General features: G+C 38.7%; 1 protein-coding gene across 3 annotated transcripts in view; it reads right to left on the bottom strand.

Moving 5' to 3' along the window:
- Window positions 1–24,253, bottom strand: part of STRN (striatin) — a 93,609-nt gene that overhangs the window by 7,496 nt on the left and 61,860 nt on the right. Inside the window, exons 8-14 of one of the 3 annotated variants that reach the window (XM_024209893.2) lie at window positions 19,802–19,912; window positions 17,367–17,453; window positions 16,654–16,797; window positions 7,290–7,426; window positions 3,739–3,914; window positions 2,377–2,424; window positions 1,584–1,705 (exon numbers count right to left, since the gene is read on the bottom strand). In XM_024209893.2, coding sequence (XP_024065661.1) covers window positions 1,584–1,705; window positions 2,377–2,424; window positions 3,739–3,914; window positions 7,290–7,426; window positions 16,654–16,797; window positions 17,367–17,453; window positions 19,802–19,912 — 825 coding nt within the window. The remainder of the gene's footprint in view (window positions 1–1,583; window positions 1,706–2,376; window positions 2,425–3,738; window positions 3,915–7,289; window positions 7,427–16,653; window positions 16,798–17,366; window positions 17,454–19,801; window positions 19,913–24,253) is intronic. The other 2 variants (XM_024209894.2, XM_024209895.2) reach the window with 2 other exon arrangements.

Here is a 24,253-nt window from a genome sequence, read left to right as displayed (position 1 = left end):
AAAGAGAAACCAGGCATCGAATTAGAAGTTATTTCTTTGGCTGTATATAGAATCAAATATTAAAAACAGAGGATCTGGCTGGGCCTATCACTGAAGAAGTTTAGCTTATTCAGTGTAACGGTACTCAAATTTCACTAGGGTATCTGGAATTCAGTTATATAATTTGTATTTTTAAACAATAAAATTGGCTTTTACAACATCTCTAAAAATCCACTTCCTCTATACCGCTACCACTAAAACTCTTACTATCTTGTACTGTCTACTGCCACCTCCTCCTTTCTGGCCTGTGCTTCTTTCCTACCCGTTCAGTATATTCAAAATACCATAGAGCGTAAAGCACCTTCCTTTCCTGGTGCTCTCCCTGCTCCTTGAGTCTCTTTAGTGTGTTAACATCTCTTTCTAAATCAAGGCCAAACCCCTCAGCCTCATCATAAGGCCCTATACACACAGCTCAGACCCTGCCTATATTTTAAGCTATCTTCTGCCTCCTCTTGCTCCCTATGTGCACTCTTCTCTTTAGTGTTCCCCAGCTGTTTCCTTTTCTCAATTGCAGCTCTATACCTTTCACCATGTTGCCACCAATTCTTAGAACAGACTATGTGTAGGCCAAGCAATCTTGATCCTCTTCAAATTTGTTTCTTTCCACTAGTACACTATCTTTAATTTATAATATAATCCTAAAACCCCCAAAACTTACCAGAAACTAACACATAAATGAAAAATAGGTATGATTTGGTTTTTTTGCAAACCCATAGTCTCCCAAAACTGTATTTCCTTTCCAAAGTTTTTCTTTTGTCCCCGTTTTCCATGACCACCACTGTTATTTATTAAATTCTATAATTTACACATTTCCTCAGCACAGCTCTTGTCTTCCTACGTTTCTACAAAGCTGTTCACCCCAGTGGTATTAGAAAAATAATAAGAAGCACTTAGAAAGGGAGAAACATTCTGATATCTTCATGATGTGTACAGAGGATGAGAAATGAAAGGATAATTCCATGTATTCCTAGCCTTTTCCAATCTGAAAGTGTTCATGTATAATATCAACAGAACCAACAAGAAAAAAAAGAAGTTGCAATTATGCTACATGAGGGAGAAATTAGCATTCGAGAAGTTAAACATAAGTTAAGATTAAAATGCCATAAATAGCATGTCAGCTTATTTTTCAAAAGCCAACTTTCATACAAACCATACATGAAACATCATGTTAAGAAGTCTCTTGACATAGCCCTTGTTCTTTGTTAAACTGGCAGGTTTCACCCTTTTGCCAGCCCGTAACAAAGAGTCAATCCAAGAACTAACGTAGCAGTTTACTTACGATTTGTCTACATGGCGAGTTAGTGCACAGCAAACTGGTGTGCTGTAGATTCACACTGCGGCTTGCATGTACTAACTCACCATGTAGTCAAAGCCTTTGATACTAAAGCCAATAGTTACCTTTTTCTTTCAAGTTCTGAATACCACTACGCAAAACAGTTCACAGTGCTGCTAAATCCAGCAAAAGTTCAAGTTTTCACTAGATACCTCATTTTCACTTGTTAAGTGTCTGTGACAAAAACGTGCCAAGTGTGACAGAAACGTACCATAAGAATCATAGGGGTCAATATTTGGGTTTGTCGTATTCCAGGCCTGGATGAGGCCATCAGTTCCTCCACTATAACACTGCTCACCATTACTGCTCATTACCACACAGAGCACTGGGCCACTGGAAAAAAACCCACAGAAACCAAATTATCAATTTCAACTCTTTTCACTGATTACATGTAAGAAAAATAACTGTTAAATCTATGTTCAAACAAAACATTTGGTCTTGTGAACTCTTAACTGAGACTCACTAGATGGAAACACTGCAACAAAAATACTGCACATTTCAGGTGGTCTGAGATACAGTGCTTTTGACTTTGACTAAAAAGGCTCCCCCACCTCAGTGTCCAGTCATATTATTAAAGTTAGACCAAATTAATGATTAAATCAATTGCACGAAGTACAAAAGCAGCACTAACGATGTGCCTGTTCCTACCAGTTTTAAAATATAATTAAACTTAACTATTTTGCCTGCAAACAGCTTCATACTGTACACACATTTAATAGGGAAAAAAAATTCTGTACTGCAGTAACAAGCACAAAAGATCCCTATATTTGCAATATTTATAATTAGATTTGTTTTTTTTAAATGGTAGCTTTAACAAGCTCCAACTATAATAAAGACATTCGTAATAGATCCAAACACACATACAAATATTTAAAATGGATAATATGGAAACTAAATTAATAAAAAGACTAGCTGATTTTTCAAACATGGTAGAAATTAATACTTGAAAACTACTTTAAACATATAAAAACTGTTATTTCTCAGAGTACAATAGTGTTTCTTACCTATGTGCTCTGAATGTATATATAGGTTCTACATCAAGAGAGGCACTCCTAAACAAAAGCACGGGAGAGCAGTTTCAGAGTTTATGTTACAGTACACAAGTGTTCCCCAAAATATTTTTTGAAAACAGAATGCTGAAAGAGCTAACTTGTCCAACGGCTGTAAACTCATATGAAAGTTTTCCCCAACCATCTTACATCTCCAAAAAGCAATACTGGAAAGATTTTTTTTGTAAAGCAGCCAAAAAAACAAACAAACAAAAAAATAGAAGCAGACTAATCATGAGCAATCCTACAACAATCAAACCAAAAAGAGGGAATAAACTTTGAATGGATTATGTATATTCTATGGGCCACATTTTATACTGTGCTCAGCCACAAGAGAGAGGGAGGGAGCTGATTACAGCTCACTGATTCTAAGGTCAGTTATGCCAAAGCCCCAAGTGAATTTACAGCAGCTAAGAACATATTCTAGACTCTGCCAGCTGGTAATTGTCCCTAAGGAACTGCACGAGTACACCATGCTCTGGCCAAGTCTCTCCCCACCAATCACTCTGGTGACTCTATGGCCTTGGCTACACTTGCGGATTCACAGCGCTGCCACGGCAGCGCTGTGAAGCACGAGTGTAGTCGCGCCGCCAGCGCTGCGAGAGCTCTCTCGCAGCGCTGCAAGTACTCCACCTCTCCGAGGGGAATAGCTTGCAGCGCTGCGAGGGAGCGTGCAGCGCTGCAGGCGCTGATTACACTGGCGCTTTACAGCGCTGCACTCGCTGCGCTCAGGGGGGGTGTTTTTTCACACCCCTGAGCGCAGCAAGTGCAGCGCTGTGAATTGCCAGTGTAGCCAAGGCCTAGGAGTGGCGGCATAGTTACTGGCTATTCAGGAAATCTCCAGCAGAGGAGATGCATCCAGATCCAGCAGCGCACAAGGTGCAGAGTGGGCCAGAGAATCTGATCTCACGTCTGTCCATATTTTTATCAGTAAATACATACACACACACACACACACACACACACACGTAAGTGATATATAATTAAATAGGTCACCACCTTTAAATAAGTTTTCCTAGTAAAATAATATAATAGTATCTATATGGAAGTACAGTAAACAGAAATCATATGGTATTTTCATAATGAAAAGAAGAGAGATTAATGAAGTTACATGGCTTCAGCCTGGCATTCTTTTAAGGTCTGTATTTTACAACAGCCTCATGCCCCCTCGCAATGAAGTGAAAAGGGAGGACTCCCATTGACTCCACCTGCAGTTGGATCAAGCCCCAAATGACCTTTTCTTTGTAGCTACTGTTTCTCTAAATAATTAGTTTACATGTGTTCACATTAACAACACTTAAATAAGAATAGCCTTACTTTTTTGCTGGCGCTGTTTTTTGTAAATTCCACATTTTTAACGTATGGTCCTCGGATGCAGTTACTAAGACTGGTTCAACTGGATGGAAAGCCAGACCTCTTATTCCATCAAAATGACTTCGTAATGTGAACTTGGGATTCCAGGTCTTCCTCAGTGCATCCTTATTGTTTGCTATCTATTTGGAAAAAATACCCAAAACTTATACTTAGTTTGGTGGACTCACAACAGAAGGAGAAATCAGAATTTTAATCTAGCATTTATGGATTACTTCAGATTGTTACTTCATTTTCATATCTCCAGGTCTTTAAACTAACCAGCACTCTATTTACCAAGCATGAGAAAACTCATATTTACATATATAGGTAGTATATACAAAAGTCAGATTATTTGCACCTTACTTTTCTTCCTCACTTTTATATTTTAAAAAAGTAGCAGTAGATTATGACCAGAATTAAAAATAAGATCATAAATAACATAAATTGGATTACTTTTTAAAAATGATAAAGAGAAGCATCCCATAAAAACAGAGGGTGGAAGTCCTCCCATATGGACATGCCTCTGTGCAAACATGAAATGCTCTGTGAGTCACATTTATTATCGCTCAGTGACTCAAAGTTTCTCAGTTTACAAGTCACAAGATACCCTTCCTAACAACCAGCGCTGCCAACTCAGCCTAGGATATGGAAGTTCAGCTGTGTTCTTTCTGGTTCACATATTAACAACAGAGGCCTTGACTCAAACAGGGTGCATTATAGGAATAGTTAGGATGCAATTGGGGTGTGGACCTTAAGGTAAAATATCTGTGATGGAAATGTGGCTGGCAATTCTGTCAATGGACAAGCCAGGCAATAATCCAATTTATTTTCTTAGAGATGTATCGGCTTTGTTGTGCTAACAGGATCAGTACAAACTTATTTTTATCAGTAAAATAAGCAGTGATCACTTGGAATTAAAAAAAGGAAGCAGAACAGTTGAGTAAGACTATATTTACAAAGGTTTCAGAGTGGTAGCCGTGTTAAGTCTGTATCAGCAAAAACAACGTGAAGTGGGTTTTAGCTCACGAAAGCTTATGCCCAAATAAATTTGTTTGTCTCTAAGGTGCCACAAGGACTCCTCGTTATATTTACAAAGATACTTCTCTGACAATAACTGCTTTTTAAAAGTGACCCAAATGATAATCCAATCTCAGTAACATAAAAGAAATGCTGTAAGGCAGTCATTTCAACACAGCTCCCTTGGACAAAGGCTGAAATAAAACATTGGATGATCTTTTAGGGCTTTGTCATCAACCACTACCTGCGCTAAGTTTCATAAAATCACAGGACTGCAATGGACCTCAAGAGATCATCTAATCGAGTCCCCTGCACTCATTTGCTTGGCAATAACAGATAAAGTCCACTAATAAAATGTTGATACAAAAACTAAATCAGGACTAACGGTATCATAATATTTTTTGTGAAGCACATTTCATGTAGATCCCAACATGTGCGTCTATAATTAATTGCAGGCAAACAGAGAGGACTGATGCCCCTTTGAAAGATTGGTCTTTAATAGAATACAGCTCAGAGATTTCAATATTGAAAAATCTATGCATTCTATCCAGCATATCTTCAAACAGTATGTAGTATGTATCAGAGACTTAAAAAGTGAAATTGTTTCCCAGAGTTTAATAAATATTGAAGTAATAATGAGAACACGCAGTTAGCATGGAAATCTAAAATTTTAGAAAACCCGGCTCAATAAGCATTAAAGGAGAAATAGTGGTTGCTAAATCTGTAAATGAGGTTCTTGGAGTGACAAATTATTTTAGATTAAATTCAATGTTCCTTTTCAGTTAAAAAAGACTGCAGATCCTCGAGACTCTTCCTTTATTGCAAACAGACAAAGTGTAAGCTCTTTCATATGAATGGATTAGAGGACTCCAACAACACTTGACAAATATCTTAAACTCGAGATTTCAGCAGTTAAGAGTCAAGAATCTATACTACCAAATGAAGAGAAGTGGGATCAGAATGTAACAGCTTCCCTCCCTTCTTGAAAGAAAATCATGCATCATTAGTAGAAACAGAGGCGGCCCTGAGCCAAAGCTAGGAGATCATGCTACCAGATCCAATGTACCTAAACAGGAATGTCCTCTCTTGTTGCTAAACAAATCATGACTTGCAAAGGACAAATTTAATACCTTGCAGAATATAGTGATGGCTGCTGCTGCAACATTGCTCAATGTCTTTGAATAAACTGCAGTCAGCTCTGTAACATCTGTGTCTGGGTGTATATGCCTTTTTTGGACTACAGCTTTAAAGGGCTGCATGTTAATTTCTGGAATTTGAAATGCTGGGGATGATTTTATTCCAGAGTTCAAAAAAAAAATCACACAGGTATAACACCCTATGGTAATTTACTACATGTATCAGAGGGGTAGCCGTGTTAGTCTGGATCTGTAAAAAGCGACAGAGTCCTGTGGCACCTTATAGACTAAAAGAAGTATTGGAGCATAAGCTTTCGTGGGTGAATACCCACTTCGTCAGACGCGGGTATTCACCCACGAAAGCTTATGCTCCATTACTTCTGTTAGTCTATAAGGTGCCACAGGACTCTCTGTCCCTTACTACATGTATGGTCAGGTCGGATGAAAACTAAAGCTGAAACCTTCCATTTGCTACTGTTTGCAATTCCTTAACATCTGCAAAAGAGCACTGTACTGGGATTGATCTGTGGTTGCCAGATCACCAAGGAAAGAACACAGGGACAGATGGTTAAAATAAATAATAGCTGAAATACACTTTCCTAGAAAGTAAAAGATTTTAAAGACGTGAAAAATCTGACATCTGGCTCCAAATCAGCAGTTGTGAGATTCATTAACAGGCTATACAGAAGAAACAAAGGAGGGAGTCGTGCACCTTAAAATCTTAGCGAGGAGCTATATGTGCACAGTGCTATCACCTATTAAGGCTATTTGACTTTCAATAGTTCTAAGGTCTGTGGCATGGCACACAGACTCCAAGGGTATGTCTTACACTGCAATTAAACACATGCAGCAGGCCCAAGTCGGGCTCACAGAGCTCTAAAATTGCAGTGTAGACGTCCAGGCTCAGGCTAGAGCCTGGGCTCAGGCTAGAGCCTGGGCTCTGGGACGCTCCCACCTCTCATGGTCCCCTAGCCCAGACAGCTATATTGTAATTTTATACCCCTGCAGCCTGCCCAAGTCAGCTGACACAGGCAAGCCACAGATGTTTTATTGCAGTGTAGATGTACCCCAAGGGTGGGGATCTGAGGAGCAATTACCATACATGAAGAACAGCTATTTTGAGTTAAGACAGCAGAAGACCCTTAAAAGGTCACTGTTAACTTTTTTCTCTTTTAATAAAGAGAATTATCCTTCATTTTGCAAATGATGGATATTTTGCAAACACTTTTCTTTATTCTATATGTTGCACATGTGGGGTTCCTCCTGTAGTCTGTACCCATGTAAAACTTCTGACTTCACTGAGATCTTCACACACATATAGATGGCAGAACCTCAAATGGCTTATTTTAAACTACCACTTACATCGTAAGTCAGTGAATCTGCCTCATTGGCAACTGTAAGGCCTGCCAATTCTCCAAGACCCAGCTCACTTTCAAGGGCTTCATCTGTTCCCATAATGAATGACTTCCCTGATGTAGGAGGGAACGTTAAAGCTTCCACTGCAAGAAAAAGAAAAACATGCAAAAAGTCATAGCTATATACATACAATTCTGTGGGTTTTCATGTAAAAATACCTGTTCGTTTTCCCTGTAAAATATTATATATTAAATTACCTCAATTAGTAACCAAGGACAAAAGAGCAATAGCCATTCACGCATGCGGAAAAGACACATATTCCAAAAAGATATCCAAGGCACTTTCCAGTAAACGGAGGTCTTTGAATATGTTGCTTTCACAGATCCACACCCTTGGAGTCCATATGTCTCAGGACTGCTAAAAGCAATTGTTTATGTCCCTTTTAGCTCTTTCTAATGCCAAAGTAATAAAGAGGTGCACAGCCACTTCCTCAGTTTTATACAGAATACACAGACGCTCCAAAGATGCAGGGAAGGGAAGAATGGAAACGGGGGTTGGTTGAGGCGACTATTCGGAGAACTTCAGGTATTAAAAACCTAGGTTTTTCCTTCTATATACTGCTTCCACAGCTATCTTGGAAATTATAGCTATACATACCCAGAGGAGCACTAGGTATTTAAAAAAGGAGTGTTGAAGCACTCTCTCATAAGGAGCATCTGACCTAGCCTTTCAACTGAGAGCAATGTTAGGAAAAATAAAAACTGAGAAGTCTTCAAATTTCAGAGGTGATTATGTGTTGTAGATATGATAGAAATGGTATCATAACACTGGTGGAATTAGCCTTCAGGTCACATGATATTCATCGTTGAGTTAACAGGAATGAAAACAGAACAATGAAATTTGGATACCATCTATACCCTAACTAATTTCCCTGTGGAGCTCACACCAAAAAATTTCAAGGAGCCTAGATGACTTATGGAAATTCTAGCCTATGCATCACATTCAACTTGAAGTATACAGCTGCTCCAGGAGAACTGAAGTTTAGAAAAGAAAACTAGCAAGGAGGGGGACCAGATGCAATCAAAAATTAGACATCACTTTTGCCACAAATCTTCAATTTCTTCATTGCTCTTGAATTTCCAAAGTTGTGGCTCATACTTTATTATTATTATATTTTATAATTTGCAACAAAGAGGTTGCAGCCTTTCCTGGAAGATGCAAACTTGACTAGTCATTCATGCTTCTGCTGTCTTCAGGTTAGGCTGTTGCTGTGCCCTCTTGAGGACTAGCTGGAATCTTCATCTACAGTGCACTAAGTTGCAGCCTATTACTTACAAAAATGGGTCAGCGAGAGCTAATTATGCCTATACTCAGTTAACTCCACTGGCTTCCCATTTGTTTCCAGATTTCATTCAATATATTGGTTCTAATTTACTGCAAAAACCCATATGTAGCTTGGAAATAGCTGCCTTAATGTCTTCAGCACTGCAACTGTTGATTAGATACTTTTGCTACCAGTGTCAAGTTAGACATTTTAGGGATTTAATGTAGGATGCTTTCAGTGGAAGGTCACTGCCACTGTATCTTGCTCTTTCAGGTGTGTCACCAGAATCTGACTGCAAAGATCTTCAGAGTGTGGGATGAGATACATCTTTATGATAAAGCATTTGCTCAACTATGACAATCACTGGGTTATGACTGGAATGGTATTGTTAAATAGATACACTTTTAAAACACTTCTCAAATGTTAATACATTACAAAGGTACAAAGAATGGATATTTGTGTTGTCCATTGTGGGTAGTGCTACATTTAATCTTTGTAATGCTAAAGTGACAGGCATACAAAAGGAGATGTTACTTACCCTGTACAGTAACTGGAATTCTTCAAGGTATTTGTTGGGTGTTACACTTAGGTGCACATGAACTCCATGCACCTTTGATCAGAGGCTTTTGATAGCAGTGTGCCCATTTGGTCCACACATGCATCCTAGCGTATTCATGCCCCAGACTGAGGGTATGCAGGAAGTGTCAGATGAACTGCCCTCAGTTCCTTCTCTACTACAAAGTCCTACAACACAAAGATTCTGAAGCAGAGAGGAAGAAGGCAGGTAGTGAAGCACCCATAGGGTCAAACATCTTGAACTCCAGTTACCATAGAGGGTAAGTAACCTTTCCTTCTCTGTCAGGTAACGTCCCTATGCTCCACTCCAGGTGACTTCTCAGCAGTACTTTCTAAAGGAGGTGGGTGCTTTGGAGTGTAGTCTAACATAGTTTGCAGAACTGCAGTCCCCAAGGCAGCATCTGCCCTAGAGGCGAGTACTAAGGCATAGTGTTCTGACAAGGTGCAGATGAAAGTCCACAGCAGCTGTGCATATTTCACCAATGGATACATTCTTAAACAGGCCTATGGAAGTAGACTGAGATCTGGTGGAATGGGCTACAACCCTAAAAGGAGGTTTAGCATTAGCAGCCTCATAGCAGAAGATGATACAATTGGAAAGAGAGAAACAGCCTGGGAGAGACTCTGAAGGGTTTAGTCCTTTCCAAATAAAAAGCCAATACCCTCCTGATGTCTAAGGTGCATCCTAAACCTCATCCCTAGTCAGATGAGGTTTAGGATGAAACACTGGCAGTCGATGACCTGATTGATATTAAAGTCTGAGGTTACACTGGGTAAAAAGGGGAAATGTGGCCCTTTATAGAAAACTGTGTAGAAAGGGACCAACCATTAAGGCACCAAGCTCACCAATTCTCCTAGTGGAGGTGATGGCCACTAAAAATACAGTCTTCACAGACAAGTGTAGAAGGGCACACTTAGCTAGTGGCTCAAAATGGAGGCTTCACCAGAAAGTTGAGGGCCAAATTCAAGTCCTACATAGGAGTGGGTTCTTTGACATGTGGAAGAAGTCAGCCAACCCTCTGATGAATCTGGAAGTGATGGGGTGAGCAAACACTGAAAGCCAATCAACAGGGCAATGGAAAGCTGTGATAGCTGCTAACAGAACTCAGAGAGAGGCATGAATTCTTCAAACTCAACAAGTAATCTAAGACATCCAAAAGGGAAGACTCAGCAGGGGATACAACAATGGTGGAATCTCTTTCATTTCTGCAGGTAAGTTTTTTCAGTTGATGCTTTTCTGCTATTCAACAAAACCTCTTGTACCTCTCTTGAACAGGAGACCTCTACCCCAGAGAACCATCTAGAAACCAAGCCTTGAGCTACTGCGTGTTCAAGCTGAGATCAGTTCTTGAGTCAGCAGGTCAGGAATGGTTGGAAGCTGTAGTGAGATGTGAGGTGAATCAGGCAAGGGAACCATATTTGCCTTGGCCAAATCAGTGCAACTAGGATGACTTTAGCTCTGTCCTGATTGATTTTGTTTTGTACTCTGAGGAGCAGCAGTGGTGGTGGATAGGTACAGAGGAGATTCCTTGACCAGAAGATGAGGAAGGCATCTCCCTGAGATTGATGGTCTCTAGACCCCTCTTGATCCGAACATCCGACACCCTCTGCTGAGGACACTGGTGAAGAGGTCTGTTTCTGGAAAACCCCAGGTGAGGAATATATGCTCAAGAATTAGGTATTTGATTCCCACTCCTAGTCCGAGCAGAAGTGTCTGCTTGAGCCATTGGATATAGTGTTCTAAAGACTCAGTAAGTATGAGGCTGAGAAGAGAATCCGACGCGCTATGCGCCACTTCTACCATTTTACTGCTTCTGCACAAAGGGAAGGGAAACTTGCTCCTCCTTGACAATTTATATAATGCACGTTGGTTCTGTTGTCTGTCGATAGATTAGCCCTTGATCATGGGAAGGAAACGTTTGCAGGCAAATCTAACTGATCTGAGTTCCAGGAGGTTACTATGGAAAGCGGACTCTTGGGCAATCCATTTGCCTTGAATGGTATGTGTTTGAAGATATTATACCGCCGACTGCCACCCTATGAGAAATGCATCATACAATGGTGGCAGTCGTTGGGAGGCAGAATGAAGGGAATGCCAGTACAGACATTGTCCAGGTCTTTCCACCAACTGTAGAACCTGATGAGGAATCGACAGTAATTTGTTCAGACTGTGCTTGTTGGAGGTGTAACCAATTCTCAACCATCCTTGAGAGCAGTGTAGGTGCAATCTGGCATGAAGTGTGACAAATGTGCAGGCTACCATATGATCTAGGAGCTGCAGACAAATTGTGGCTCTTTGCAGATTTACCTGAACCTGCAAGATCAGATTTGATAGTGTCAAAAACCTGTCAGTTGGTGGGTAAACTCTGGATATTTGTGGCATGTGAGGTTGCTCCTTATAAACTCTATTCATTGAACTGGTCTCAATGTGGACTGGTCTTTGTTGGGCTCAAGTCCTAGCTGGTTGTATAGCGTCATAGCTTTCCTCGCTTTGGAAAGAACTTTGTTGTACGAATGGCCCTTGAGAAGCCAATCATCAAGATAGCAGAAATCAATTATTCCTGATTGTTGTAGTTGAGTGGCTTCTCAAGGGCCTTCATAAAGACTCTGGGGGCAGTAAAGAGCCTGAATGGGAGAATGTGATATTGGCAGTGCTCCTGGCTGACCACGAAGGTCAAGGACTGCAGACCCATCCCCCAGATCTAGAGATGGTATTTACAGCTATGAGTGTCGCCATCCTGAACTTCTGTGTTTTGATGAAAATGTTCAACCACCTGAAATCTAAGATGCATCTCCATACACTCTTATTTTTGGGAACCAGAAATTACTTGGAATAGAACCCCTTTCCCTCTGTGTTTGGCAGGAACTGGAACTGTGGACTACTATATGGAGAAGGAATAGGACTTCCTGTTTCAGCAGATGAGTCCCTGAAAAAGGATGAGGAAGGAGAGTGGGGGAATGGAGGTGAAATGGATGGAATAACCTCATGTTACAACCTCCAAAATCCATTCTGTCAGAAGTAATCTTCTCCTATGAAGATCGAAAATGGGAGAGACGATCCCCAAATAATGGAAGAGAGCAAAACCTTTGGCCAAAACGTCAACATTGACACTTAGATGAGGAAGGCTGAGTAGTATTTGTTCTTGTGGTGGAGGATGGTTCTCTCTTGTGGAAATTAGGTTTCTTCTTAGGTGGTTCCAAAAGCCTGTGATAAGCAAGGAATTGGGCTTGGTGGGATCTGTGCACCATCTATGACCTGCTGAATCTCTTATTTGCAAGCACGTAGATACTGAGGGAGTGGAGAGTAGCCCTCGAATCCCTGCAAGAACGCAAGAGTTCACTGGTGAACTCACTAAAGAGCTTGAACCTCACAGTGTTTTTCGTAGGGAGCCCTGAGGATTGCAGCCAGAAGTCATGAGACTTGACCGTTGTTGTAGAAACAGAGTGGGCTGCCATGTCTGCCACATCTAGAGTAACAAAGTCCTGGCTAATAAATGACCTTCCACAATGATCACCTGAAATCGCTCTCATTGTTCCTGAGGCAGATGATCAATAAAAACTAAATTTCTCATAGTGGGTGTAGTTATATTTTGTAATCAGCGCTTGATAATTGGCAATTTTAAATTGTAACAAAGCAGAGGACCACCTTTTTTGGCCAAAAAGAGATCTAGGTCCTTAGAATGTGGAATAGCCTTTGAATGGTGTTGTCTACTTTGTTCTTTCACAGCATCCAGCACCAAGGAATTGAGGGCTAGGTGCGTAAACAAAAACTTGGAATCTTTAGCAGGAACATAGTTTTTTTTTTTTCTGTCCTCTTACAAGTTGGAGGTATGGGAGCTGGGGTTTGCCAAATTGTTTTAGCAGGTTCAAGCAGGGCTTTGTTTGTAGGTAAGACTACTCGACCAGAAGTGGCAATATAGAGAACATCCCAGAGTTTGTTCTGGGTCTCCTGAACGTCCTCTGTGGGGATTCTGGAGGGAGTCAGGAATTCTCTTTGTGAGCACTTGGAAGTGCTTAAAATCATCCACGTGATAGAGGTGGCAGCATTACTGCCTCATTAGGAAGAAATGTTAGTCTGCAGAGTAGACGGTGACAGATGAGGCCCTGGTACCAAGAATCTTTCCATATCCGTCAGTAGAGGGGATTCCAGATCATCCAAGACAAACAAGTCCCTGGAAAATCTAAACTCCTGTGGTACCAGGTGAATGTGTGCAGAACTCTGATGATGCTCTGTGAATTACCTTGGCTTTGCAAACTGATCAATCAGTGCTATCAATGTCGACTTGGATACTGCAGGCAACTTGGAAGCAGGGGACTTATAAGTTCCTGAAGCCTTAGCTGAGGGGCCCTCAGGAGATCTTGGGAGCCTCAGTGGTATCCTTTCTGGGATGCGAGGTCTCCAAAGCAGTGGGTCTCTGTGGTGATCTTGGTTTCCTGGCTCCATCTTCTTTTTGAGGTGATCTGGAGCTCCTCTTTCTGGAAGTCTTGGTGCCATCCTCTGTGGTTCTCTCCCCAGTGGGTGAGTGGGCTGCAGAGGTTGATGGGGCACTGTGCAAACAGGGAGACCGCTATACCTGGCAGAAGAGGGGGTATCTGGACCTGGATCTGAGGCAAGACGAAGGGAGCGCGCCATCGTGAGAAGCCTAAACTTAATCTCCGTGTTTTTTCTAGGCCTACTCTTAAACCCTGTAACAACTTTTACACTTAGATGGGAAATGGATGTCCTCTAAGCTGCAGTCACAGTGACAGTGACCATCAATAACTGGGACAGAATCCCAGCAAGTGAGACAATGTTTAAATCCAGAGGATTTAGGCTTAACACAAAGATAACATCCTTCAAAGAAGGAAAGCATGCACCCACTCACCCATTCCCCACGGTGGGAGGGGGAGAAATGAGGAGTCTCAAAGAAGTTTACAAACATACAAACAAACAAACCAACTTTATACAACTGGTAAAAACTAAAAAGGGGGGCTAAAGTAAGCTCTAAACAATAAAGTAAAAACTAGAAGCTATTCCCTACGAAAAAGGTAACTATGACATAGGCACCACAAAACGCTTCATCTCAGGCCTAGGCAGCTGAGAAGGAACTGAAGGCTGTTCCTCTGATACTGCTTATATACCCTCAGTATGGGGAATGACAGCTAGTGCTCATGGGTGGATTGCAAGGCACTGCTACCAAAAGTCTCTAATCAAAGGCACATGGGGGCATGTGCACCTGAAATTGAGCACCCATAGGACATAAAAAATAAGTTACTAGAGAAAATTCACCAAATAACTAGAGTTCTGAAAGAAAATGAAACGTAGAAAACCAATGTCTGAACAGCGCTTCATGATTGAAAGTTCTGTTGATAGGCAGAAGAAAATATGAACTAAAGGAATAGGAGGGCACCATACACCCCTGGTATTCAGACATGTCTGCATATATTCTGCCCTCCACCCAATACTAATGGCCTTTGATGTTTGAGTGACACGTAGACTGAGAATGGGAAGCTGTGGAGGAAATGTCTTCAAGACCCACCACCTTTTAGAACAGGGGTTCTCAAACTGGGGGTTGGGACCCCTCAGGGGGTCGCGAGGTTATTCTGGTGGGGAGGGGGGGTCACTAGCTGTCAGCCTCCACCCGAAACCCCGCTTTTCCTCCAGAATTTATAATGGTGTTAACTATATAAAAAGTGTTTTTAATTTATAAGGAGGTGTTGCACTCAGAGGCTTGCTATGTGAAAGGGGTCACCAGTACAAAAGTTTGAGAACCACTGTTCTAGAATCTAAGCTTGAATTAAAAAAAAAGTTTCTAACCCTTTTTGATGTTAGACCTTTCTAATGCAGAAAAACACGCTAACATCCTTCTGAGTATGCAGACATGCAGATTATTCCTACTGACTATATGTAATGTTTGCCCAATTTATCTTTATGCCTTCTTCAGCTCTGAACTCATCTTACTCCTCTCCAGTCCATCCAGAATGTGGAAATATCATCTTTCATGTGTTCTTCTCACCATTCATCTATTTCTCTGAATCTCCCTATGGCTCTCTCTTTTCTAGCTTTTTCTAGTCAGATTCAAGCTTTTTGTACTCTGCCTGAAGACTGCATAAATTTAACTCAAATTTCTGCTTTTTAATCATGAACATCTCTTCTTCTTTGCTCTACTAAGGAACTGATGCATGAATTACCAGTTTCCTTTCTCTCACTTGCATTCCTAACTTATTTAATACTTCCTTATATGTAATTTTTTTTTAAAATGGATGTTAAACCACTTTAAATCACTAATGAAAAATGAAGTGACACTGACGAGTTTTGGTTTTGCCTTTTTCATAAGCCAGTCAGATGCTCTCAATTACAAAATATATATTTTGAAAGAAAGTGAATGTGGAAAGCTCTCATTACGTTTTTTGCCACCAGTGAGGCACTTGTGCGATGATAGGAAATGCTCAGCACACATACACACAAATAATTCTGCTACATTTCAAATTGTTGCTAAATTACCATTTTTCTTTTAAAAACATCTCTCTAAGCATGTGGGAGGTTGAACTATTGTGCTCTGCAGTACTTAACCCATATGGAACTCTTTTTCATCTTCATTTGTTTTGTAATTTTGTCAATCTAATTTCTTACTATTTCAGGAAGAGATATGGATTATTAGCCAAAATCATGTTTTGCTCATTTTTCTAGTCATATTTAGCAATCTTTTGGGCATAAATCACAGCATGCCTCATATAACACATCAGAAAAGGCACTTTTATGCTTATTTTATTATTCTGTATATCATTAAAATAATTGAAATACTGAAAGCTAAAACACTGCAATTAATAATTTATAGGTGTAGTGTTTGTGAAGGTAAGTGTTATATACCGAATCAGAGACTGTGCACAGCATATTAGGACTTTCCACCCCGATCCTAACTCACTGAGAATTTTAGATACAGACACCACTATAAAATTTAAGAAATGGGCAACCAACCTGAGCAAAAATTGTGGTCTGTCCTTCCTCTATGATTCTGGACTCAGTCACTGCGTGTTTCCATGTTAGACACACCTTTTAATTTAGCTGCAGAGTTTGTTCCTCATCACTGCACTCAAATATTATAAAATGCTACACATCTTCTGTACAATCATACATGGGCAAAGGATGGTTTTGTGGTTAAGGCCTGGGAGATCTGTGTTCTATACCTGACTCTGCCTGTTTTCTAGCGTGAACATGAGCAAATGACTTAGGGCCTGACACGAAGCTCACTGCAGTCTTTCCACTGACCTCAAAAAATTTCAGATCAGGACTTTAAATCTCTCTCTGAATTTCCCCGGGTGATGGAGGAAGGGGATAATACTTATCTACCTCAGGGGTATGATGAGGCTAAATTAATATCTGTAAAGCGCTTTAAAAGTATAAGATGTAAAATGTTAGGTAATAATAATAATTATAAATATACAAACATATACACATTTATATAAACATATAAAGACTTAAATACTTGCCTTCATCTGTCCTGTTTATCTCATGTTCAATAAGCCTTGAGCTACTCGGCCTAGAAGGTGATGTGACAGATGGCTGTAATGAAGGTAGATCATCAACATCTCTCAAGTTTGCAAGCATGTCTTGCAGCTTTGACCTGTTGGGCCCTAACCGGGAAAAACAAAAGTGAAATGGCTTATGTAAACATAATTCACAGCAATGCTATTTATCACATCAAATATGTTACAGCAAGACAAGCAACAATGGATCCTATCTTTGATAAGACATTTCCTAATAAACATCAGTAATGAGCGCCTACTTCCAGCAGTAACTAACCTTTCAGCATGAAATGAACATTTTGAAAAAGAAAGTGATGGAAGCAACTGAGAATTTTTTCCCCCACTTTTAAGAACTCACACTGCTATTTGCATGAAAAAGTTAAATACCTTCAATTGACTCATTGCAACAAAATGATCGGTCAAACAAAATATTTTATTGCTTTCCAAGAACAATTGCAAACATTTGTGAATTATTTTAAAAATCTGTGCAGATGCTTTGTGCAGTATATTCTTTAAATAATTTGTGAATATTTTACAATTATTTGTGCAGTGGTGTATATTTGTGATGCTACATAATCTACACAATTGTTATATTAAAAATATAAATCAAACTGGATTCGCTGGCTTACTTCCTGAAGCTACATGTGGTGAAGACCCATGCCCTTCTTGACACTTACCTGTGCTTTGCGCCATCATTTTCCCACATCCCTGTTTTGACTGTTTTATATAGGATTGAGGCTGAAACATATCTTCGGTAGTTTTTCCTGTTGTAAGTTTAATTAAGAATGGGAAAATATCTTACCCATAGTCCATTATGGTTTTTCCTAAACCAGTAAATAATACAGCTATTTTTAAGTAGCTTTAACACAGAGGTGTATTCTAATAGATGTATGATCTTATTACGCTACTTCACAGGAATTTTTACTACAGCCTTGCAAAATCATTATAAATGTATTAGCCCAGTTACAAGTTCTATTTTTCCCACCCTTCCCACAATGATAATGAAGAAACTAAATAGTATTTTAGTTGTCTATTACAAAACATTACTTGAGTCAGGCAAAGAGTGAATAGGATTTTGCAAGATTGTTTTAATACAGTATCTGATTTTATAGAAAGAACAACAACATTTTACTGAACAGTTTTATCTCTGAATACTCATCTATGATGAGATTAATATTATAAAACAGACTCCATACATCTCAATATTAAGGTGTTTAATCTCCCCCCCCCCCCCCCCCGCCCCCATTTCTTTCCTCACTCCTTTCTTCTCTAAGATCATGAACGGGTGATAAATAACAGGTGCGACTCCTCCCGATTTTTCTGCACTGATGCCCTTCCAACGATGGTTTGTCCATGGAAAGATACTTAATTTCTGTAATTCTTGGTCTCCCCCAGATCAAACCTCCATCCAAAAACATGTTACTGTACATGTAACTACAATACCCTCGTGAAGTAGTGCAAGGTGCCAAATTGCAATCTTGCATCAGGCACTTTGCTCATTAAACATATAAAACAAAGTTCCAAAGATAGCTGTGCCTAAATTAATCACTAATTACTGTAGTTTGATAATCAGGATCTACATACCCAATATCTGATTGAGAAATGTACTCATTTCTATTTATTTCTTAAATGTTTCTAGCAAGTTAGCGCATTAAAACTTTGGCCCTGGCACTGTCTACTATATACATGTACTATGACATTGTACATGTAGACAAGAAGTTATTAAAATAATTTTCTGTGTATTCCTATTGTATGAGAATCTCTATTTTAATTACGAAGAAATTCAGAATTTATTTGGTAAAACAATAACTTTTTGTGGGGGAAGCTCAACTTCTTGTTATGCTTGCATTTTTTCAGGTACCTCAAATAACTACAATCAAAGAACACAGAATTCTTTCAAATGTCATTCATATCAGCGTAGGAATCTAAAGTACATATTGATTTGCTTACAGAAAGTAATAATGTAGGTTTAACCGCTACGTGCTATATTTGATGCTATGATCTCAAAGCTAATATTTACTGACCTGTAACCAATCACATTTAGAATCTACTAAATGCAGAAAATAACAAAATGAAGCAACCTTGAAACAATAATGTAGAGAACACGGCATCTTTTTGTAGGATTTTGTAAACATGCTGGAAGTGACAGTTCCCTTAAAATGAATAAGCATCTTCCCACAAAGGGAGGAGTAATGAAACATCCTTCACATTTTCCCCTGAATTAGGTGCATTATTTTTCAATTTCAATTATTCCCACAAGAGTTCTCAACACAGCTTTATGTTTGAAATAGTTATGATTTCCATATTAAACATTTAACTTGACTCTGAAAGGTGTATAATACTTATTTTATTTAACAACATAGATTTCACATAATGGATTTCTGTTTCAGGAGATGTAACAGAGAAAGGTATGATGAACAGGGCTAGAAATTGTATTTCAGATACCTATCACAGCTGTTTGCTTGGAATCCAAATAACACCTATGACAAATATAAATTCCACAGGTAAAATGGTAGTTGATAAATAAGAATTGACTTAGAGGTTGTCAATAAGATTTATTTTCCATTTCGAGCCCTGCATAAGGAATTATGAGGACAGCATGACTTGCATGTTGTGAATATTAAGTACAAACAGGGGTAGAAATTAACTTGTTTCTCCCTCTGTCAGCTAACAGATACTAAAGAGTTGTTTGTTTGTTTTACCAAACTCCAAAACAGGTCTTAAAAAACTGGCATGTTTTTAACTAAGAGAGTTCTGACATTTTCTCAGTTGAAATATACAGTTAAATAAAGTATCAAAACAATGCATTTAAATTTCATATGTCTATATATCACCACTGATTGCTACACAGTCCATGTCCAGCATAATCACTTTGAATTTATCCAACACTAAACTGGTAAAAGTTATATCCCAGTCAACATCTTCCTACTTTCTCAGGCAACTGGACTGACTATCATTAATTTCAACCCCTGAGCACTGGTGAACAGGAAAGCAGTCAGGAGTGGCAAAGTAAAAGAGTAAGTAGTTTTAGGAAAACATTGAAAGAAAGATAGAATTAGGGGTGTGAAAGAGGTGGGATTTATGATTTTAAGGTGCAATGTTTTCCACTTACTCTTCACCCCCTTTTTTCCCTTGCGCTCCTTTTTGTATTGTTCCTTGAGTTTGGTTATTACTCCCTGGTCCACATTCCAGGCTTCAGGCATGAGACACTGGTCTTCCTTTTCTAAATAAAGTAAAACAAATGAAACATCCTTTTTCAATAATATGTCACTAAATAGTTTTCACTGAAGGAGGTAGCAGCTGTTGTCAATCTTATTTATACCTTGTATTTAAAATACACAAATAGCACCGTGGTTGCAAATTCCGTGAGACTGCATTCTCACCCCTATTTTCACTTGCTCAGAATTTCTTAAAAAATCATTTTGTGATGAAATTTCAAATGCTTATCTCTGAACCCAATAAGTGATTGTTCATAGACCAGTGTTTTTTGTTGTCATTTTTTGTTTTGTTTTTCCTCTTCTAACAAGCAGGTAATACTTTTACTGCTTTAATTATTTTTCCAGAAAAATAATTATATCCACAAATACACATGACATTGCTAATCTAACCTAGCACTTACAGCATGGGTGCAGCATGTCTAGAGTTTACTTAGTCATACCCTATAATTTATACAAAAAAAGTATGTTTAAATTAAAGGGGTTTTTGTAACAGTTTACTTTACATTTCACCGGGGATTTACAAATAATTTTAGACATTAAAAGTGCATTCAATTTAACAAGAGACTGGAAAAATTTGAGATATCACAGTCAGACAAAGGAAGCAGCACGTCTAGTGTCGGAAGCCTGCATTTTATACCTAAACTCAACTGAACTTCTGCCATACCTGCAGTTAAGTCACTGATTCTCAGTTTCCCCTGTTGTACAACAGGGAAAATAACACTTACCCACATTTGTAAACTCTTTTGAGATCCTCCAATGAAAGGTGATATGTAGGTACAAATATTAAAGACATTTACACAGCATACCAGAAGACTGTATTTAGGCAGTTTACTATAACGTACAACTCAGAGCTGAATAATACCATTTATCATTTATGTATTTTTACATTAAAACTGGGGGGTTTCTTTAAAAAATGTATTAAATTAAGGCTTATTTTCCTCATTCAAATTTATCATGTTTCATTAATATTTAATATAAAGTTTATTCCTTATGCCTTATACTGGTAAAGTGTTCCTTCCTTTTAAAAAAATTAAAAAGTGGTGAATTATTCTCCTGATGGTTCAGAACAGATCATTTGGCTATGATTGGTCTGTCATTTAAAGGGCTCTTCAGGGACTAATATGCATGTTCAAAACCCATATGAAAATTATTTTCTTGTGTACACAGTGATAACTTATCTAGTTTCAAAATCTAACATTTAAATGAATAAAAACACTCAAGACCTTTCATGCTATGATTCAGTCAATAAGTTTATGCCCATCTTAGTACAAAACTGTGGAAAGCAGGATTTCCAACTGAATGCAGACCACCTCATCTACAGCTATAACAGAACACAAAACTGTATTTCCTCAAAGATCTAGATTCAACTAACAAAAGTCAAACTACTCAAGTTAAGTGGCATTTTTTTTCTCAGTTAGTGTGAAATGAAAGAAGCACACCTCAAAGTTAGAAATTCAATCTCAGATTTTGTTAGTTAAAACAAACTATTAAAAAGGTTTGCCCAAGCATATTTTATGTTCTGCAGACACCACTCCAGACTATTCAGAAGTGATGCTGATAGCTGTATTCAGCTCTCTTTGGCCAACAAAATGATAGGTACAATACGATATGAAGGTAAGCAATGTCTGAGGCTGATAATCTCAATCAGTGGTTCTCAACATTTCCAGACTACTGTACAGACATGCCAAACCCGTGAAAAAACGCAGAAATTGGGCTTGTTTTTGACTTAATTGGTTTGTGAGTTGCTTGTTGGCTAGTTTTTGGCTTGTAGCGTGTTGCTTGTTTGGCTTGTAGCTTGTTGCTTTTTTTTGACCAGCTCCCGGCAAGCAGGGGCAAGGGGGGCAAGCAGGGGAGAGAGTGTCAGGGGTGCACAGCAGGACCACCACAGTCCCAGACTGCATGCTGGGGGGGGATCTAGTCACAGAGTGTTGGGGTTCTTAGCGACTGGCTTGTTTTGGCCTTGCTTGAAATGGGATTAGCTTGATTTTTGGCTTATTGTGAAATTTGGGGTGCTTATTTACCATGCGAAAGTTGGTAACTGCTACTGTACCCCTTTCAAGAATCTGATTTGTCTTGTGTATCCCAAGTTCCACTTCAATCAAATACTACTTGCTTACAAAATGAGACATAAGAATTAGGGTTGTCAAGCGATTAAACAAAATCAATCGCAATTAATCGCGCGATTAAACAATAATAGAATACCATTTATATAAATATTTTTGGATGTTCTTCACATTTTCAAATATATTGATTTCAATTACAACGCAGAATACAAAGTGTACAGTGCTCACTTAATATTTATTTTTTATTATAAATATTTGCACTGTAAAAATAAAATAAATCGTATTTTTCAATTAACTTAATACAAGTACTGTAGTGCAATCTCTTTATCATGAAAGTTAAACTTACGAATGTGGAGTTATGTACAAAAAATAACTGCATTAAAAAATAAAACAATGTAAAATTTTAGATCCTACAAGTCCATTCAGTACTACTTCTTGTTCAGCCAATTACTCAGACAAACAAGTTTGTTTACATTTGCAGGAGATAATGCTGCCCACTTCTTGTTTGCAATGTCACCTGAAAGTGAGAACAGGCATTCGCATGGCACCGTGGTAGCCAGCATTGCAAGATATTTACATGCCAGATTTGCTAAAGATTCATATGTCCCTTCATGCTTCAATCACCATTCCAGAGGACATATGTCCATGCTGAGGATGGGTTCTGCTCAATAACGATCCAAAAAAGTGCAGACCAACGCATGTTAATTTTCATTATCTGAGTCAGATGTCACCAGCAGAAGGTTGATTTTCTTTTTTGGTGGCTCGGGTTCTGTAGTTTCCGCATCAGAATGTTGCTCTTTTAAGACTTCTGAAAGCATGCTCCACACCTCATCCCTCTCAGATTTTGGAAGGCACTTCAGATTCTTAAATCTTGGGTCGAGTGCTGTAGCTATCTTTAGAAATCTCACATTGGTTCCGTCTTTGCGTTTTGTCAAATCTGCAGTGAAAGGGTTCTTAAAACGAACAACATGCTGGGTCATCATCCGAGACTGCTATAACATGAAATATATGGCAGAATGCAGGTAAAACACAGAGCAGGAGACATACAATTTTCCCCCAAGGAGTTCAGTCACAAATTTAATTAACACATTTTTTTTTAAAATGAGCGTCATCAGCATGGAAGCATGTCCTTTGGAATGGTGGCCAGGCATGAAGGGGCATACAAATGTTTAGCATATCTGAGACATAAATACCTTGCGTGGCACTTTTGTAGCCGGCATTGCAAACTTCTGTTCTCACTTTCGGGTGACATTGTAAATAAGAAGCGGGCAGCATTATCTCCCGTAAATGTAAACAAACTTGTTTCTCTTAGTGATTGGCTGCACAAGAAGTAGGACTGAGTGGACTTGTAGGCTCTAAAGTTCTACGTTGTTTTGTTATGGAGTGCAGTTATGTAACCAAAAAAAAAATCTACATTTGTAAGTTCCGCTTTCATGATAAAGAGATTGCACTTCGGTACTTGTATGAGGTGAATTGAAAAATACTATTTCTTTTGTCGTTTTTACAGTGCAAATATTTGTAAGAAAAATAACGTAAAGTGAGCACTGTACACTTTTGTATTCTGTGTTGTAATTGAAATAAATATATTTGAAAATGTAGAAAAACATCCAAAATATTTAATACATTTCAATTGGTATTCTATTGTTTAACACTGTGATTAAAACTGCGATTAATCGCAATTAATTTTTTTAATCGCAATTACTTTTTTTTCAGTTAATTGCGTGAGTTAACTGTGATAAATCAACAGCCCTAATAAGAATACAAAAGTGTGTCAGCACACTATTACTGAAAAATTGCTTACTTTCTCATTTTTACCATATAATTATAAAATAAATCATGACACCCCCCCCCTGGTTGAGAAACACTGATATAACATATAGAGTAGCATAAACAAGTCATTGTCTTTATGAAATTTTAGTTTGTACTGACTTTGGTAGTGCTTTTAGCCCATTGTAAAACTAGGCAACTATCTAGATGAATTGACGTATCCCCTGGAAGACCTCTGCATACCCTCAGGGATATATGTACCCCTGGTTGAGAACCACAGATATAAATGGTTTCTTCACATCAATATGAGGTGAAGACATTAACACATCCATGTATTTATAAATTCTAATAAACTGGAAGAGACTAACACATTGGACTTGGATAGAATTACGATACAAAGAACAGCGATCAAAGATGAGTTACGTCCAGGGGTGATAGATTAATTCAGGAAACAAATAGTTGAGCTAAGAATTAATTATTTTTGAAACACCTTTGAAAATGGAGAAATATCAATAG

Source organism: Terrapene carolina, unplaced genomic scaffold (assembly GCF_002925995.2).
Source record: "Terrapene carolina triunguis isolate 2854851 unplaced genomic scaffold, T_m_triunguis-2.0 Scaffold85, whole genome shotgun sequence".
Classification (NCBI taxonomy): Eukaryota; Metazoa; Chordata; order Testudines; family Emydidae; genus Terrapene; species Terrapene triunguis.
Note: the sequence above shows the minus strand (reverse complement) of the source record. Positions and strands in the feature narration are given on the sequence as shown.